General features: G+C 37.1%; 3 protein-coding genes across 4 annotated transcripts; 2 read left to right on the top strand and 1 right to left on the bottom strand.

Moving 5' to 3' along the window:
• Positions 1 to 192: 192 nt before the first annotated feature.
• Positions 193 to 1,721, bottom strand: LOC117627946 (putative GEM-like protein 8). Its single transcript, XM_034360267.1, has 4 exons — positions 1,342 to 1,721; positions 1,095 to 1,178; positions 731 to 1,020; positions 193 to 625 (listed from the first exon to the last, which is right to left on the bottom strand). The coding sequence occupies exons 1-4, from the start codon at positions 1,505 to 1,507 to the stop codon at positions 443 to 445; spliced, it is 723 nt and encodes a 240-aa protein (XP_034216158.1). The 5' UTR covers positions 1,508 to 1,721; the 3' UTR covers positions 193 to 442.
• A 1,677-nt stretch (positions 1,722 to 3,398) lies between these two features.
• LOC117627889 (DNA-directed RNA polymerases II, IV and V subunit 12-like) lies at positions 3,399 to 5,329 on the top strand. 2 transcript variants are annotated; one of them, XM_034360173.1, is made up of 4 exons: positions 3,399 to 3,532; positions 3,617 to 3,709; positions 5,051 to 5,104; positions 5,136 to 5,329. In XM_034360173.1, exons 1-3 carry the CDS (start codon positions 3,493 to 3,495, stop codon positions 5,071 to 5,073), a joined length of 156 nt encoding a protein of 51 aa, XP_034216064.1. In that variant the 5' UTR covers positions 3,399 to 3,492; the 3' UTR covers positions 5,074 to 5,104; positions 5,136 to 5,329. The 2 variants fall into 2 exon arrangements, with proteins under 2 accessions (XP_034216064.1, XP_034216063.1); XM_034360172.1 differs by having other exon boundaries at positions 5,051 to 5,318.
• Positions 5,330 to 5,883: 554 nt separating this feature from the next.
• Positions 5,884 to 9,950, top strand: LOC117627204 (probable metal-nicotianamine transporter YSL7). The gene is made up of 6 exons (XM_034359159.1): positions 5,884 to 6,884; positions 7,647 to 7,807; positions 7,893 to 7,990; positions 8,081 to 8,215; positions 8,327 to 8,516; positions 8,622 to 9,950. The coding sequence occupies exons 1-6, from the start codon at positions 6,365 to 6,367 to the stop codon at positions 9,735 to 9,737; spliced, it is 2,220 nt and encodes a 739-aa protein (XP_034215050.1). The 5' UTR covers positions 5,884 to 6,364; the 3' UTR covers positions 9,738 to 9,950.
• The last annotated feature ends 8,801 nt before the right edge of the window (positions 9,951 to 18,751 follow it).

Below are 18,751 nucleotides of genomic sequence, written 5' to 3'. Positions count from 1 at the left end.
CACAAAAGCGCCTTTTATTTGACGGTTGCGTTGTGCCAATTAATCGTTTCAGAAGCCATGTCCATTTGTTGTCGGTAATATTGAATTAATTTATTCAGTAAGATTTTTGTTTAATTACTACCAGGCAGGGTTAAGATAATTCAGCTTGTCCTTATTTTATATCAAAATTTCCTGAAAATCAAACTCATCACATCATCATCAGAATTCAGAACCAAACCATGAAACAATAGCGTACATCAACTTGACATGATTATTACATGGTAGGTAGGTAGGCAGGCAGACATCAAAAAGCCAAGAAACGAAAAAGGAGGAAAATACAAGAAAGAATACCACAGAAGATAGCTAGAGGTAGCTTGTTTGCAGCGCTCCAAAAAACACATATCATGTATAGCTTAATGGTAGGAGTCGAGTCTGTTTGATGGATGGATTTTATAAATTTGTTCTAGTTTTGGTTGGTAATGGAAATGGCCTTTTCAAGATTTCTGAAAGCTTTTTCATAGCGTAAGAATCCCATAAACCAGAACTCGAAATCATCCTCGGTAACTATTTCTATGTACTTCTGTTGTGGTTCGTTCACATTCTCGGTTTGGTTAGCTCTTTTGATCTTCCTTATTGGTATCTGAACCTGCAAAACATCCATTCCGCCCGTTTATATAAGTTGTCGTCTTCATATATAGAAATTAGAATAGAAGATTAGATATTAGAAGAAGAGTAAGAAACGAATAAAAACCTTGTACGGCGTTCGAACGACTTGCCCAGTTGCAGTTGCAGCTACAGCACAAGGGACAGAGATGGATCTTTCACTGCAAAAAGCAAGCTTTTGAGTGGAAATAAAAAGCAGGCCAGGAATAGGACCCGCCGTGGTTGATAAGTAGCACTGGGAGGCCTTCAACAGCTCCTCTCCTTCATTTACACCAAATATCTGTTTAAATATATTCCTCCTTCCACCCTTTTGAATAATTCTTGCCCCCAAACTCAACTTCCCCTTGACAGTTTCAGACAGCTTGGGCCCAAGTTTCACTGCATTAATATTTAGAGTCAAATAAAGTCAAGTCTTCCAATATCTAATGAATCATCTTGGTTGAGTTTCTCACCGTGCTCGCGTATCCTGTATGCGAAACTGCTACTTTTCTTCCCAAATTTGGTGTTGAGGCCTTTCCCTGAATCACCTTCTTCATCTATATATTATATTATATTATATTGTTAGCCAGGCAATATACTTACTTGATTGCAATTTGCAACAAATTTGATATTTATTTATTTATACATGATTATTAAATTATTAGCCACACACACCCATACATACATACATCAAGTAAAGTAGCAAGAGTATGTAATTACTGGTTTTGAAGGAGGAAGAGCAATCTGAAGAAGATGGACTGTGGCATAAGCTGATAGGTTCAGATAGAGAGTGCTGCTGCTGCCTGTCTGTCTCTGGTGTTGTGCCATACGAGTTCATATACGGATTTGCAACATATTCATCTGCAAAATGGTGTTTCATTTCCATGTATGAAGATCCTCTCTGCCTCCTGCCTCCTGGTGCTGATTGTCTGCGGATGGCAAATGTCAATGAGCTCTTGGTCTTGAAAAGTCTTGAGTCTCTCTTCTCTATCTCTAGCTAGCTACTTATTAAAAGGAGAGATACAATAATAACAATACAAATGAATGCCATCCATATAAATTAATATAATACAGGATACAAGTTTCAAAGATTCTCCTTGTGGAGTTGTTGACTGACTGTTGAAGTTGAACATATATATATATATATGTACATTTTCTTTCTGGAAGCAACATCAACGATCAACATGTCATATATGATGCAGCAGCAAGCAAAGCAATTTCGTGGCAATGGGCTAGCTTGGAATTTAAAGTAGCCTCACTTTTCCATCAACTTCCAAGTCAACAAAAGATGGCTGGCTGACAGACTAAGTTGGACCAACACACAGTCACTAAATTTGTGCTAATTTGACTGATTGATAAAGATACATGGAAATTGGAGTCCCATATTTGAAAATTAAAAATCAAAAATCAAAAGAAAAGACTTGATGAGTAAAATTTGATAAACAAACTTAGTAGTGAGCTAGCTACTCTAAATTATAATTATAATATATTATTTTAATGAACTCACTTAGGTTATAACTTATATGATATATGCTGCATAAATAATGAACACCACATAGCCACATAGCCACATAGCACATATATACAGAAGAAAGAGATACTGTGCTCAACCTGCCTGCAGGCTGCAGCAACAAGTTAGTAATAGTAGTAGTTAATGTTTTGCGCACATGCATCCCACCGCCAGCCCAGGGCTGCTATGCTTTTGTTTGTCTGCAAATTGCATGCAGTTCCTTTTTCTAAAATTTAAACAAACAAGTTTTCCAGAAACTTACTTCACGACTTGACCGCAACAAAACAAACTCCAACCAAACAATAATAGTCATAAACTCCATTACCATTTGGGTTAAAATTAAATTAAATAAAATAATAATAGTAATAATCATGTTTTCTTTGACCATATAATTATTAATTATTATTAGGTAAGGTGGAGGATGGATGAGGTTGCCTTGCCCACCTATTTAATAGTTAATTGTCTTGGCAATGGTGGGCACTGGCAGACAGCATTTGTTTTTGTTTTATAGAAAAGGACTTAGTAGTAGTAGTCTGGATCTGGAATAAATTGAATAATCTCTCTCTACTCTCAAATAATGGGGATAAGAATGATATGACATTTCATCCGATTCAAAAGGTTCGGTTTCGAAGGAGCCAAGCTTTTTTCTTTTCTTTTTTTTTAGTCTAATTTACTAGACTACGAACATGACATGTTGTATTTTGTATGGGTTCAATACATATAATTTTCTAAATTCTCACTTGCAAATGTGTGATCTAGTTCATTGCAATAGAAGCTAATCATGAGACTCACATACCAATAAACTGAAGTTATTGAACTACACCATTTCAAGTAAAACCACCGTTCAATTCAATAGATACTTGAACTATTGCATTGAAATTAAACTATTGAACAATCATTATGGATGCTCTAATAGTAATAAATCCACTGCCTGCAATGCGATGTGAGTGTCAATTTGCCAATTTGCCAAATTGCCAAACACAAAACAAAATTGTGACTGGTCTGGTTCGGTAGCAGCACCCTCGTCCCTCTACTCTTTCTTTCCCTTGCATTTTGAAATTTTATCACCAAAAGCCGCTGGGTTGGGTGTACAAGTTACAAACTAGAAAGACAAGCTTCGGCTGTCCCTAAATCCCAAGTTGCTATCTGACTAACAATCCAGTCCAATTTGTTTGGGCTTAAAACTCCAAGTCCAAACCAATTTCTGACCACGATGGAGCCATCCAACAATCAATGCATATCGTATATATACACACGCGTATATACAATACAGTCAAATACAAGAACCCCTCGAAACGAACCTAATTCTGCTCGAATATCATAAACCCTAGAAGTAGAAAGCCCTTTTTGAACGTAATCTCATGGATCCGCAGCCAGAGCCAGTCTACTACATCTGTGGAGGTACTGATTTTGCGTTTGTTGTTGGAGAAAGTTGGCTGGCTAGGCTAGCAAATAGACACTAAATTAGTGTTTGTGTTGTTGTAGATTGTGGGATGGAGATTCCCTTGAAGCCAAACGATGTGATTCAATGCCGTGAATGCGGCTACCGTATCTTATACAAGAAGCGCACTCGTCGCAGTAAGTCCCTATCCTCATAGATTTCATTCATATTACCTGCCTTACCACCATGTATGATGTATTCTTTCCTTTTATTGCGATCAACTTTTTCTTCTTCTTTTTTTGCTTTTTCAATGAAATTGATTCTGTCCTCCTCACTGAATGCTCGTTTTCTACTGGGTGAAATACGTTAACTTGTATATGCTTGAATTAAATTGTTGCATATTCAATTCTTTACTTGCTATTGAAAAGTATATAAATTTGGGGATTGGGTTTTCTCAATGATCAAATTTCAGTCGTCCATTGTGGATTTCGGTGATTGGAATGTTATTGTGAGTTGAACTTTTAAAAGCCTGGTAAAAAAAACACTGTGTTCGTCTGGTTGCCGCCCTTTTAGTGTAAGATGTGGATCTTGTTTTGTAATTAGTAGCTGTTATCTTTCCGGTCCTAATTAAAAACTTATTACACCATGGCAACAGACAATTACTTGTAAGTAAAGTGATAGGGTGTGTACAAGGTAGTTATGTTGATGCCAAATGGTTTTAGGTTAGTTTTTGGGCTTCTGACTTTGAGGATATGGTTTTATGTGCATAAAACAGATTGTGATTAGCCTACACCACGATGCACCAATGCTGTCTCAGTGGGATTGCTAGAGCAATGTCAATTAAAGCATTGCACCCAATTATGCACATTCATTCAATTTGGTCTGGAATTCCTACTGATTATGGTCAGTGATTAGTCTAGCAGTATTGGTGCATCTTGGTGTAGGCTAATCACAATCTGTTGTGCAAACAAAACAATACACACATGTCTCTTGTTCCCTGCTTTATTTTTCTTCTTCCTAGAGAGTTAAACTGATTGATTAAAGGCAATTGTTTTGGTGTGCCATTTTGTTTATGTAAAGCATTAAGTTATATGCTAGCCCTATAGTAATGTGCTATATGTAGACTCATTTCTTTTCTTATCTGTCATATTGGGATCACCGTGTTATACTAACTACCAGCACAAGTTTCACACATTTGATACATGCACAAGTTATATTAATATGCTCCTCTTTGGAAAGAACTTCTTCATCCATCAATCCTGTAGTCCTATTTAAAACACAAACAAAAAAGGGATATACAGACGCACACACAAGTTGTGTTGCTATCATATACATATATATTTTTCCTATTGTGTTGTAGTGTCCTTTCTGTAGCACTGTGGAATGCCTTTTGGCTAGCATTTTAATGGTGTTGTGAGTTCAATTTCCGGTCCAATTGTTGCTCTTGTGTTTCTTTGCTGATTATGTTAATCACTCTATCATGTTCTCTATCACATTATTCAATGCTTGATTTATACGAGTCATGGTTGTTTTTGCAGTTGTTCAGTATGAGGCACGCTGAAGAAGAGACTTGGTGTGCTTGTGTCAGTCAATGATCCCTGTATTGAATCTGTTTGATGTCTTTGAACTTAAGTCTCAGTGAGATGTTTGTATAATATCTGTACATTTTCGGCTACTTGTTAATATTGTTTTGTACTAAATCTTGCTCTTTACATGGTTGTATAATTATTGAGATTCACAAAATAATTGGCATTTTGGTCATACATGGGTTTGATAAATATATACAAGGGACAATATGTGTCTGTCCCCGAACAGGATGTGAATGCTGAGTCTGAGTGGTGGTTCTTCCAGGCTCCAGCTAAAGCAAGCACTCAGCAGCATTAAGCCCATGGAGTTGTGAATAGATTATATATGGAGTCTTGAAAGTGACATGTTTTTAAAAATTTACAAAGAGAGTCATCTTTCTTTGTAATCTTGACTCGGCATTGCTAATTCATGTGTTCGCATCCTTTTCTTGGAAAATTAATCAAACAATAGAAAACTGTTTCGATATAACCCAAAATACAATATTATTGGTTCAAGAGTTGACGCATATTAATATAAAACCGGCAGAATATTATTTTTTGGCATCTTCCAAGTTCCAGCTAAGAACTAAGAAGATATTATGTATCTTTGACAATGACAATCCACCCGCTATTACCAATTCTATAATTGAGAGAGAGAGAGAGAGAGGAGACATCATTGCCATTTGAAGTGGAATCAAAACGTTATCATTTAGAGGAGGGAGAAATTTGCACTCTTCATAAGAAAAGAAAAGAGTACCTCAATTGCTAAAATCACGCAGCGTAATGTATACAGCAGTGTGACAATCACACTTACGAAAATTCTTTATATTCTCTCTATGTACAACTAACATTTAAGAAGTCGAATTCTCATAGAGTCAAAGCCGCAGGTTTGACTAGTTTGGTAAAGTGAGCCGAGTTTATTGATGGCCGTCTTGGTCTTATATATATTCTTGTAATGCTTGGTTGCTTGCTAGTTGCTGTCTGGTCTTCTGATTCATATTGCATTTCAAAGTTGTAGGCGTACAAGTTTCTTTCAACCCTTGGAACATCACATGGATGTTGATGTTGATGTTGGACTTGGATGGATGGACGAACGATGCATCCAAAACCACAAGGCACCAGTACTCGACAACATACCAAACTGAAAATATCAACTTACTAGTAAAAAAGGCTAAAGCACTACACTACATGTGGCCCGGCCTCAAACTGAAACTCAAATCAACAAGATTGATCAATACATTCACGAGTACCCATAAATACATTAGGCTATCATAAATAATATTAATTATGGGTACTCAGCAGCAACATCAACTTGAACAAGATGATCAGTTAGAGTACCAAAGGGATCATCATGCGTCAGAAGCAGGACTTGTACAAGGATTGAGAAAAGATGATTTAGAGCTTGAGGCGCAGGATCCGAAGAAGAAGACCAAGTACGAGGAAGAGGACGAGGAAAAGGAAGAGGAAAAGGAAGAGAAGGAGAATCTGGGGTTGGAGGAGGAGTTGTCAGTGGAAAGGATATTTGAGAAGCAAGCAGTGCCGTCATGGAAGGAGCAGCTGACTGTGAGAGCGTTTTTCATAAGCCTTGTGCTGAGCGTGCTCTTCAGTGTGATAGTGATGAAGCTCAACCTCACCACCGGTATTATTCCTTCTCTCAACGTCTCTGCTGGACTCTTGGGCTTTTTCTTTGTCAGGACTTGGACCAAGTTCCTCGACAGGTGTGGCCTCCTCAAACAGCCCTTCACCAGGCAAGAGAACACTGTTATCCAGACCTGCGTCGTTGCTTCCTCCGGCATCGCCTTTAGCGGTATCTATCTATCTATCTATCATCTCTAGACTCTATCTCTTCTGATTTTTGTTTTTTGTTTTTATCTATCAGTCTATCTACGACCTTCATTATATTCATTCATTCATTATGCTTTGCTAATTAATAAGCTGATGACATTAATTAACATTTAACATATCGATCTTCTGCCATCCGCCATCTGCCATCCTTGAAGATGAAGATGAAGATGAAGATGGGATCCAGCTAGCTTCATTCATTTTGATTTTGTTGACGTCGTTAATTATTAGTTTCTTTCTGTCATGCTGGCTTAGCTTGGTAAAATGACAAAATCTGCTTTTATTTTAAATTTTTTTTTTAGGAAACAAGGAAATTATTAAAACCAACCAACCATGTTTTTTTTTCAATTTTTTATATATTTAAATTGGCTATTGACGTCAGCGTGAGGTCAGTTTGTTCAAGTTGGTGGAGCCCAACGCTTGCCCTGACAAACCTTGGCCATGGAAACAAGATTGGGGCCTAGGGTGTCTCTTGTCCGGGTTGGCCCCTTCCAGCTGGAAATGCTCCTACTAGGTCGAGAAAAAAGAAAAAAGAAAGAGATTGAGTTTAGGCAAGTGGTGTGGTGGTGGTCCCAATATTATATGAAGATAAATAGTGAGTGGAAAGATGATTGAATTGAAATTGATGGTGTATTGTATCATCTATCATGATTCATGTATGTATGCCAAGCTTATATATTTATTTACTCAAGTACGTAATGTGTAAAGTAAATGGACAAACTGACAGGAGGGTTTGGGAGCTATCTGTTTGGCATGAGTGCACGCATTGCCCGGCAATCCGCAGACAGCAGTACTAGTGATATCAAAGAACCAGGCTTGCTTTGGTTCATTGGCTTTCTCTTTGTTGTCAGCTTTCTCGGCCTCTTCTCTGTCGTGCCTCTTCGAAAGGTACTTAATAAACTTATAAGAACTTTAATGAATCAACTCTTTCAACACTCACTCACTAGTCAAGATAACATGAGATTGGTTTCAGATCATGATCATAGACTTCAAATTGACATATCCAAGTGGCACTGCAACTGCTCATCTTATCAACAGTTTCCACACTCCTCAAGGAGCCAAGCTAGCCAAGTAACTCCTCCTTCAAAATTATTTTTTATTTATTTTATGGTTCTAATCTAAACTCCTTTTTTTTTTTTTGGATTATTATTATTCAATTAGGAAACAAGTAAAGGAGTTGGGAAAGTTCTTCTCCTTCAGTTTCTTGTGGGGTTTCTTTCAGTGGTTCTATACTGCTGGAAGTGATTGTGGATTTGCAAGCTTCCCTACGCTCGGCCTCAAAGCATATCAGAACCAGTACTACTTATACATTATTCTTATTTGAATCTGTCCGATTATATATATATATATGTAATGTAATGTGGTACGTAGCTCGATCGATCGTGATTCATGAATTTCTATTTGCAGGTTCTTCTTTGATTTCTCGGCCACATATGTTGGAGTAGGGATGATTTGCCCCTACATTGTGAACATATCTGTTCTTCTTGGAGGTATTCTGTCTTGGGGTTTAATGTGGCCTCTCATAGAAAACAGGAGTGGCGATTGGTACAGCAAAGAACTCAGCCCAAAAAGCATGAATGGCCTTCAAGGTTACAAGGTGTGTGATCTGTTTTCTTTTCTACTACTACTTTTGTTTTGAACAAGTTATACTTGTTATCTTCAAACTTACCTACCCCTGTACTGTATTTAATCAATTCATTAGGTCTTCATTGCCATTGCCATGATCCTCGGTGACGGGCTATACAACTTCTTGAAGGTGCTAAGTCGAACCCTCATCGCCTTGCAATCCCAACTCCGAGCCAAAGATGTGAACAACATTCTCCCGATTGAAGATCAGGTCTCTCCAGCTGTGACCTCTGCTCTCTCATATGATGACCAGCGCCGCACCCAACTCTTTCTCAAAGACCAAATTCCAGCATGGTTTGCTGTTGGAGGCTATGTTGCCATTGCTGCAGTCTCAATTGCCACTGTCCCCCACATATTTCCCCAACTCAAATGGTACTATATATTGGTCATCTACCTCTTTGCGCCCAGCTTGGCTTTCTGTAATGCATATGGCTGTGGCCTCACTGATTGGTCTCTGGCCTCCACTTACGGAAAGGTGGCCATCTTCATGATCGGGGCATGGGCCGGCTCTGCACATGGTGGTGTTCTTGCTGGACTCGCAGCATGCGGAGTTATGATGAACATTGTCTCAACAGCCTCTGATCTAACCCAAGATTTCAAGACCGGCTATCTAACCTTGGCTTCCCCCCGGTCAATGTTTGTGAGCCAAGTCATCGGTACAGCAATGGGTTGTGTAATTTCTCCCTGTGTGTTTTGGCTCTTCTACAAAGCCTTCACTGACCTCGGCACACCAAAAAGTGCCTATCCTGCTCCCCTTGCTGTTGTGTATCGTAACATGGCTATTCTCGGGGTGGAAGGCTTCAAATCTCTCCCCAAGCACTGCCTCTTACTTTGCACCGTCTTCTTTGGCGCGGCCATTCTCACAAACGTGATCAAGGATTGCATTGGTAAGAAGAGGGCACGCTTCGTTCCACTACCAATGGCAATGGCAATACCTTTCTATTTGGGATCGTATTTTGCCATTGACATGTGCATTGGGAGCTTGATAGTGTTTCTGTGGGAAAGGGTGAACAAGGCCAAGGCAGATGCTTTTGTGCCTGCAGTAGCTTCTGGTTTGATCTGTGGCGATGGGGTTTGGACTTTGCCTGCTTCAATACTTTCTCTTGCCGGGGTTAAGCCACCAATTTGCATGAGGTTTTTGTCAAGGGCAGAAAACGATAGAGTTACTACATTCTTAACTGGTAAAGCCTAAGGCTGATCAGCATGATTGATAGCCTAGGTATATGAATATGTGCAAAGTCTTGGAATTGGAAGGTTGCATATCTCTGTAAAATATCAAATGCTGCTTCGGAGCAGACAAAGGCACTGCCAAATAGCCGTACCAAACTATGTGATTACATAAAATTACATTAAGTGTTTTGCTTGCTTAAATTGATAATTAATCTCTCGTAGTCGACTTAGTTTACATTGCGCCATTCATTTTTAGGACAATATCCCCTTAGTGTGTCATTCACGATTCTATTCCATTTCTTCCAAATAAGCAATTAAAATCTCCCCTAAGTTATCTAATACAAATTAATCATGGTTGATGAACATGTATATATAGTGCGATCGATCCCATCTGAGTGTTGGTGTGACCAGGCTCATCAAGTGTAAAAGTTTGACGAGCGATCAACTAACATTATGGATGATCAGAATCAGAAGGTCTTAAAACATTCCATTGCCTAACTATGATGCCGAATATCACGTGGAGGAAGTAAGTATACTGATATGTATGATTTCTTTTTCATCTGTGTACGGAAGTACCCCAAATATGTTCCAAGTGAAATGGTGAAAGCAACCACTAAATATATCAAGCAGTGCTTCTTGGTAACAATGAAGGCAATGCAGTTGACTTGAGAATGACAAGAACAACAAAAATCAAATGAAGAGTTCCCTGCAAAATAATAACCTTAGAATCAAATACATATATATTTTTCCTATTGCATTGTAGTGTCCTTTTTGTAGCACTGTGGAATGCCTTTTGGCTAGCATTTTGAAGGTATTGTGAGTCCAATTTCCGGTCCAAGTGTTGCTCTTGTGTTTCTTTGCTGATTATGTTAATCACTCTATCATATTCTCTATCACATTATTCAATGCTTGATTTATACGAGTCATGGTTGTTTTTGCAGTTGTTCAGTATGAGGCACGCTGAAGAAGAGACTCGGTGTGCTTGTGTCGGTCAACGATCCGTGCATTGAATCTGTTTGATGTCTTTGAACTTAAGTCTCAGTGAGATGTCTGTATAATGTCTGTACATTTTCGGCTACTTGTTAATATTGTTTTGTACTAAATCTTGCTCTTTATTGAGATTCACAAAATAATTGGCATTTTGGTCATACATGGGTTTGATAAATATATACAAGGGACAATATGTGTCTGTCACCGAACAGGATGTGAATGCTGAGTCTGAGTGGTTCTTCTTCCAGGCTCCAGCTAAAGCAAGCACTCGGCAGCATTGAGCCCATGGAGTTGTGAATAGATTATATATGGAGTCTTGAAAGTGACATGTTTTTAAAAATTTACAGAGAGAGTCATCTTTCTTTGTAATCTTGACTCGGCAGTGCTAATTCATGTGTTCCCATCCTTTTCTTGGAAAATTCATCAAACAATAGAAAACTGTCTCGATATAACCCAAAATACAATATTATTGGTTTAAGAGTTTACGCATATTAATATAAAGCGAGCTTTAGTTTTAAAACACAATACAATTTACTAATTTGGAAGATAAGAATACAATTTAATTTAATTAGTATAAGGCCAAAGACCAAAATGTAGTACCTAATTTTACAAAAATATCATTAAAAAATATCAAAATTACACACAATGCCACTCCTTCTAAGGCAAGCATACTATGCCACATGTCCATATCTAGCCAACCGGCCACCACCGTCAGCCTCCCGCCGCCGGACTCTACTGCCGGACTCCTGCTGCCGGCCTCCACCTCCGGCCACCACCGTCGGCCACTGTTAGGGGACCAACTCCATTGCCCTTTATTCACCTTTTAAAAAAAAAGATTTTGTGTCATTGAAGGGACTCAAACCTTGATTCTCAAAGGAGGAAGGCTCACTCACAAACCACCACCAAACTTGATTTTGTAATATTTATTCAGTTATACAATATTTATATAAACAATCAACGGTTAAAAAAAAAAAATTCATTTCAACACATATTCACAGAAAAACTGCAAATAAAAACAGAAACTGCAACAAAAATACAATGTAGATATCAATTATGTTTAAAATTTAAAAACAAAAACAAAAACAAAAACAGCTACAAAAACAAAAAATAATTTTATTGAAGCAAAATGGAGGAACCAAGATGAAAGTACTAAAATGGAAACTGCGATGCAGAAATGGAAACTGCAATGCATAAACAGAAACTGCAATACAAAAATGGAAACTACAATGTATAAATGGAAACTGTAATACAAAAATGGAAACGACAATGCTGAGTTTGGGAAAAAATGCTCAGCTCTAAAGTTAAAAAAACAAAACAATATTTTTTTTAAGCTTATTATCACAAAACGTCCATGACGTTTGGGTACCAACGACTTGTCGTTTCAGTCTGAGCTCTGAAGCTTCTCTGCTACACTGATTTGTACTCTGCAACACCAAAAAACAACAAAAAAGAAACAAAAATTAACTAAGAATTAATGCATTAGACGTTGGCAGTAAAACCCAATTCCCAGAACTACTAGTGCCACAAAAATCCCTGTGTTATTTTATTACACTCGACGAATAAAGCCCAAAAGCAAAAAACAGAGAAAAAAGAAGAATTTGAGGACTCTGAAGCTTTTCAGGTGCTCTGGCGATTGGGACAAGCTTCTCCAGGTGATAGCAGAGCAAGTCACCTCCATGGTTGAGATCCATCTAGAAAAGCTTTTAGTCAGTAACGTAGGCGCTGCCATCTCCAATTGCTTGGATCTGGAGATTCAACACCTGGTCAAGACCCTTGAGTGCACAAATGTAGGTTTGGTCTCCCAACGCTCATTTGCCTCATCCATCTTCTCTCAGACATTTTTGCAGAAGCTTTATCGCCCAATTTCCCACGATTGAAAAACCCTATTTCTCAGAAAAAGCGTAGAAATGGTCTGATGATGTTGACGACGACCACGAGGAAATATATTTGAAGCGTGAGAGGTAAAAGAGAGTTGACGATTATATCCCTCATAAAATTGGGGATTTAACGATTTTTTTAATAGAGAGACTATTTAAGAGCAGCTATATAAACGTTAGGGACTATGAGTGATATAAAAAAACTTTAAGGATGCAATATGATAGTTTCGCGAACGTTAGAGATGTTTTGTAATAATAAACCTTTTTTTTATTCAATACATGCTGGTAAAATACTCTGTTTATGGTAATGCAGTTTCCAAAACTGCAATGTAGTTTCCAAAAGTCCAATTTTGAGTTCCCTTGCTCTTGGGTAGTTCTAATCTTCTTTTGCCTTCCCAATTCCTCATCTAGGTAGCCTCTACTCTTCAAATTGGTGAGATTGAAGGCCAATGAAAGAGCAAAAATCCAATTGTAATTAAATGAAAACTGCAATGGAGTTTCCAAAAGTCCAATTTTGAGTTCTCTTGCTCTTGGGTAGTTCTACTCTTCTCTTGCCCATCCAATTCCTCATTTGGGTAGCCTCTACTATTCCAATTGGTGAGGTTGAAGGCCAAGGACGAGCAAAAATCCAATTGTAATTAAATGAAAACTGCAATGGAGTTTCTAAAAGTCCAATTTTGAGTTCTCTTGCTCTTGGGTAGTTCTACTCTTCTCTTGCCCACCCAATTCCTCATTTGGGTAGCCTCTACTCTTCCAATGAGTGAGGTTGAAGGCCAAGGACGAGCAAAAATCCAATTGTAATTAAATGAAAACTGCAATGTAGTTTGTGCAAAACTACAATGCAAAACCTGCATAAAGTGGATTTGTGTCAAAAGATGACCACTTGTCAAACTGCAAACATGGAATGGTTTAAGGTTTATATGACTTTACGTCCTTCAGTTTGTACAAAACAATACGTCCTTCAGTTGGATTTCTTAAGTTGTGCTGCAACGATCAAGTGTCTAATCTGGTGAAGATAATTATATGACTTTACTTGAGAAAGCTTCACAACAAGAATGAAATTTATATATATGATGCCTCCTTATCATTATATGATATGATAACAGAGAGAAAAAACCTCATATTAAGGAACTCATCAGTGTCAATGTCTTAGTAGAAGTAATTAGGAAGAGAAATGTTAACGTCAGTCACAATAAAGATTAGAAAATTCTAATGCTTATTCTAGTAATATGCATGAAAGTCATGACAAAAGAGGTTGACATCAATCAGTTGTAAAAACCTTTGTGCACCCCACATAAAGAATCATGCAACCATGAAAGGCATAATATTCCAAGCACACTAGTACTGAGGTTTTAATTCATCTGAATCACACTCACAAATGACTACCAGTAAGAGGAAAGGCGGGGCAAAGCATCAATTGAAAAAGAAAGAACATGCATGGGGCTAAACATCTTACTTCTTCACTGGGTACCACAAACACTTGTAATAACTACAATCAGCCATTTTGACAACTATCTTGCAAGCATAGGTTCCGCAAGGATAATGCACAGCATGGGCAGATAAGATGGTAGATGCAATCATCCAAGGAACTATCACTACCCTGAAAATAATAACATTTCCCACAACAATGTTAGTGTAATTCAAGTATAACCATGAAAGATAACCAACAGAAGGCATAAGTTAAAAGATTGTGAAAACTTTATCGCAATCAGATCGTAAATACCTGGAAGGTACGTAATTAGTAGATTCACATGGAACTATCTTCTTTCCTAAGAATGCATGGATTCATAACATTACACTTGCCAATGGTCAATCATATAGCAATAGCACCCTCTTTACAATAATAGAAAATGCAATCCATCTACCCAACCACACCCAAATTTTCTCTATTTTTCTATAGCATGTAGCTTTTGCACCCTTGAATAACCATTCGAGTTATAAGATTTAAACCTTATAATTGGAATTAAAAAGAGAGAGCAACCTTAATGCAGAAGAGTACAGGATTAAAAATTTGAATAGACAATATGAGGCAAATACTAATATTAGACGAAGAAAAGAAAACTACTCATTCACGGTAAAACCAAAAATTATCAGTTAGTAAGGAACCACACACGATGATGGACAAAGAAAGAAAGCTTACTTTGATGTTAAATTCCTTTTTCATCTGTGTACGGAAGTACCCCAAATATGTTCCTAGTGAAATGGTGAAAGCAACCGCTAAATATATCAAGCAGTGCAACAACGAAGGTAATGCAGTTGAGAATGACAAGAACAACAAAAATCAAATGAAGAGTTCCTTGCAAAATAATAATATCCCGAAATTCAGAATCTACCTAAAACAGCCTTAATTGTGGGGGGAAAAAAACAATCTTAGAATCAAAACGAAGTGGAAAGATAGAACATTTTCAATTTCTCACTTCCATAGCTAACGTTTTGTTTTGCACATCCTTTTCTTGGAAAATTCATCAAACAATAGAAAACTGTCTCGATATAACCCAAAATACAATATTATTGGTTCAAGAGTTGACGCATATTAATATAAAACCGGCGGAATATTCTTTTTTGGCATCTTCCAAGTTCCAGCTAAGAACTAAGAAGATATTATGTATCTTTGACAATGACAATCCACCCCTTATTACCAATTCTATAATCTCTCTTTCTCTCTCTCTCTCTCTCTCTCTCTCTCTCGTGGAATCAAAAGGTTATCATTCAGAGGAGGGAGAAATTTGCGCCCTTCATAAGAAAAGAAAAGGGTACCTCAATTGGTAAAATCATGTAGCGTACGGTATGCAGCGGTGTGACAATCACACAAAAATTCTTTCTATTCTCTCTATGTACAACTAACATTTAAGAAGTCGAATTTTCATTGAGTCAAAGCCGCAGATTCGACTAGTTTGCTAAAGTGAGCCGATTTTATTGATGGCCGTCTTGGTCTATATATATTCTTGTTATGCTTGGTTGCTTGCTAGCTGCTGTCTGATCTTCTGATTCATATTGCATTTCAAAGTTGTAGGCGTACAAGTTTCTTTCAACCCTTGGAACATCACATGGATGTTGATGTTGATGTTGGAATTGGATGGACGAACGATGCATCCACAACCACAATGGTATCAAAGGGGCTGTTGGCAATAGAATCTGGATAATTTATCCCCTCATTCAGGAGATTAGGAGGGTCTCGTATGCCTTTCCCCATATCGAATGGAACTGGATCCCCCGCAAAAGGAATCGAGCTGCCCACGTCGCAACATCGATAGGTGCAAGAGCGGTGGAACTGGAAAGTTGGGTCAATCGACCACCTCCGTCTTTGATGCGTGTCCTCGTCTCTGATGGGCTCCCATGCCCCCCTATTAATTAGTTCAATTTTGTTCAGGGTTAGAAGTTGTGTTCTAGTTGTTTCTTGATCCAACTCTGTTTGTATTGCTCTGCTTTTATCTCTGTATTGCTCCTTCCGTTTGGGTTGTTCAATGACATCAGATTTCGAACCCCCAAAAAAAAAAAAAAAAAAAAAAAAAAAAACTTAAAATATCAACTTTCCTCATGCTTGCCTTAATTAATTCAATTTCAATAATATATTAGATGATGGATGGATCAGTTTTTGTTTGGTCCAAGCCAACATGAATTAATCTAAGTCCTTCAATTAGCAACATCTTAATTCACAATCATTTTATTTAAGGAGCTGATTTTCCATTCTGCTTTTGTTTGGTTTGCTTTGGTTCCCAACCCATGGAAGTTATTTTCTTATTTTTGGGTGGGATGGGATGGGATATTTAACGTATTGGAAGTTTGAAACTTGTGAAAAGGACAGGATATATAATATTAAGCTGTAGATTCCAAGGTGTGGTGTATTCCAAGGGTTTAGAGTATTCATAATGGAATGGTGTATTTTCGGGGGTGTAAAACTACTTTTACATCTCCTTTACACTTTTGGAGGTTGTAAATGTGATTTTTGCTCCGGTGGGGAAGATATAAATCTAAAGAGGTATAATTGATTTCTTTCACCTTTTTTTCTGTAGGTCCCACTTTTGTCCACTTTTTCTTACCTTTTCTCATGTAGGTCCCACCTGCAAGAAATGTAAAAAAAGATGTACATGTGCATCTAAATTTGCATCTTATGGTGGTGATGCAAATTTATACTCGTTTACACCTCTCCATTGTGGGTGATTTAGATCATAAATGATGTATATTTAACATACACCTCATTATATACCATCTCACTGTGGACAGTGGCGGACTTAGAAATTTTTTAATGGAGGTGCAAAATTGATTAAGTATGAAAAATGGTTTTTCGGAATAATCATTTTCTCAAGATAATTTTTGGCGGCTTTTATTCCTTACAAATCAAATAAGAAAACTTGATTTTATGGGATTTTAGTATGAAGTATATATTGACTTAATGAGCCATCATTTTTAGCCTAAATCGTATTTTGCACTAAAATCGATTTTTCATATTTTGATTTGGTAGGAATTTGATTTTCTAGTATTTTTATTTGAATCCAAATGGGGGGTACTTCCTTATTTACATTGTAAACTTAAGTAAATAGAGTAATATAAAAATAAATTAAAGTAAAAGGACAAAAACATTTACTTAAATGTTGAAAATGCAAATAAGGTAATCTGTACACCAGTTGAGCAAATGGGCAGTTTGAAGCACCTACAATGATTTTTTGGCGAAAGAACTCTGACTGTGGATGCTCTTAGAGATATATAATATTATTCAAAGGGTTTAGGGATATATGATATTATTCCAATGTGTGGTGTGAAAAGGGCTTTGGTGCGTGGGGGATATATGATATTACGCTGTAGATTCCAAGGTGCGTGGGCACTGGTGGACCAATGCAAATAATGAAAAGTAAAAGAGCGCAATTCAACTCAATTTCAAAGAGAGAGAGAGAGAGCTTACGACTTGCAAGTGACAGACAGTGGATAGTGATATCCCCGCGACATATGGACATTGATATCCATGTTTAGTTCGGGGAATAAATTTGGTGGGAAATACTTTCCTATGTATTTTCTTAAGGAATAGAAAATAAAATATTCATTTTCATGTTTGGTAATGTTGAAAAAATAACTAGGAAATACTAATTTATTTTCTTTACAATGTTTGGTTTTCGTAGGAATATAAAACAAAGTTTGTTTAAATTTTTAATTATATCAATATATGAAATCAAATAAATAAAAAATAATGCATTTAAATATTCGTTTGATGCTGGCTCATTTTCTCAAAGTTTTCCCATGGAAAGGGAAAATGAAACTCAAGGAAGGAAGAGGGTTACATTTTGCCCTACTATTTTTTCCATGTACCAAACAACTATTTTCCATGCTTGGACTTACCAAACTTGGAAAAACAATTGATTTTCCATCTCCAAACCTTCTTTTCCATGAACCAAATGCGGTCTTTCTCGATAGAGAGAGGCTGTCTGGGCTGAGAGCCATATACCATGGTATGGTATTTATTATGTACAATTTACAGTCTTAGAGTCAGATAGTATACAATTATCAGTAGAGGTTATTAGTATAATATAATAGTAATTATTAGAGATATACAACAAATTTAGTTGATCTCATGATCTCATCCAGTCATCAGCCAGCCTCCTCTCGCTGTCTACGTCTGTCTGTGTGTCTCTCTGTGTCTCAGCCCAACCCAACCCAAGAAGAAAATCCAAATGATCAACTGTACGCCTACCCTGTTTGTGGCATTGTATATATATCAACATTTCTATTAAATCCATATATCATGCAATCGAAATGCAAGCAATGTGGAAAAGCTACCTTAAAACTCATCGTATATCTTATTAATTCTAAATTTCCAGCTCTCTCTCTCTTTTCTCTTTCTCACTCCTTGGAAAAACCAACGAACCAACCGTCACTCTTTATCATAATTTGTATTTTAGTACGAAGTGTAGTGTGTATCTTCTTGTTATTATATATTCATAGGCAAACTCAGCCAGTCAATATAATTCAATATATTTGTTGCAAATAATAAATAAAGTCAAGAATGAATGGGCCTAGCCTAGAGAGAGAAAATCAGATCCAAAAAAAAGAAAGATATTTAGTCATATATCCATTCTTAGCACTAAAATTATAAATAAACTATATACTATTTAATTTATATAAACAAAACTAAAAAAAACTCAAAAAATAATAGCTGACGAGTGCTGTTATTTCCACC

This window comes from Prunus dulcis, chromosome 5 (genome assembly GCF_902201215.1).
Source record: "Prunus dulcis chromosome 5, ALMONDv2, whole genome shotgun sequence".
In the NCBI taxonomy this organism is placed as follows: Eukaryota; Viridiplantae; Streptophyta; class Magnoliopsida; order Rosales; family Rosaceae; genus Prunus; species Prunus dulcis.
Note: the sequence above shows the minus strand (reverse complement) of the source record. Positions and strands in the feature narration are given on the sequence as shown.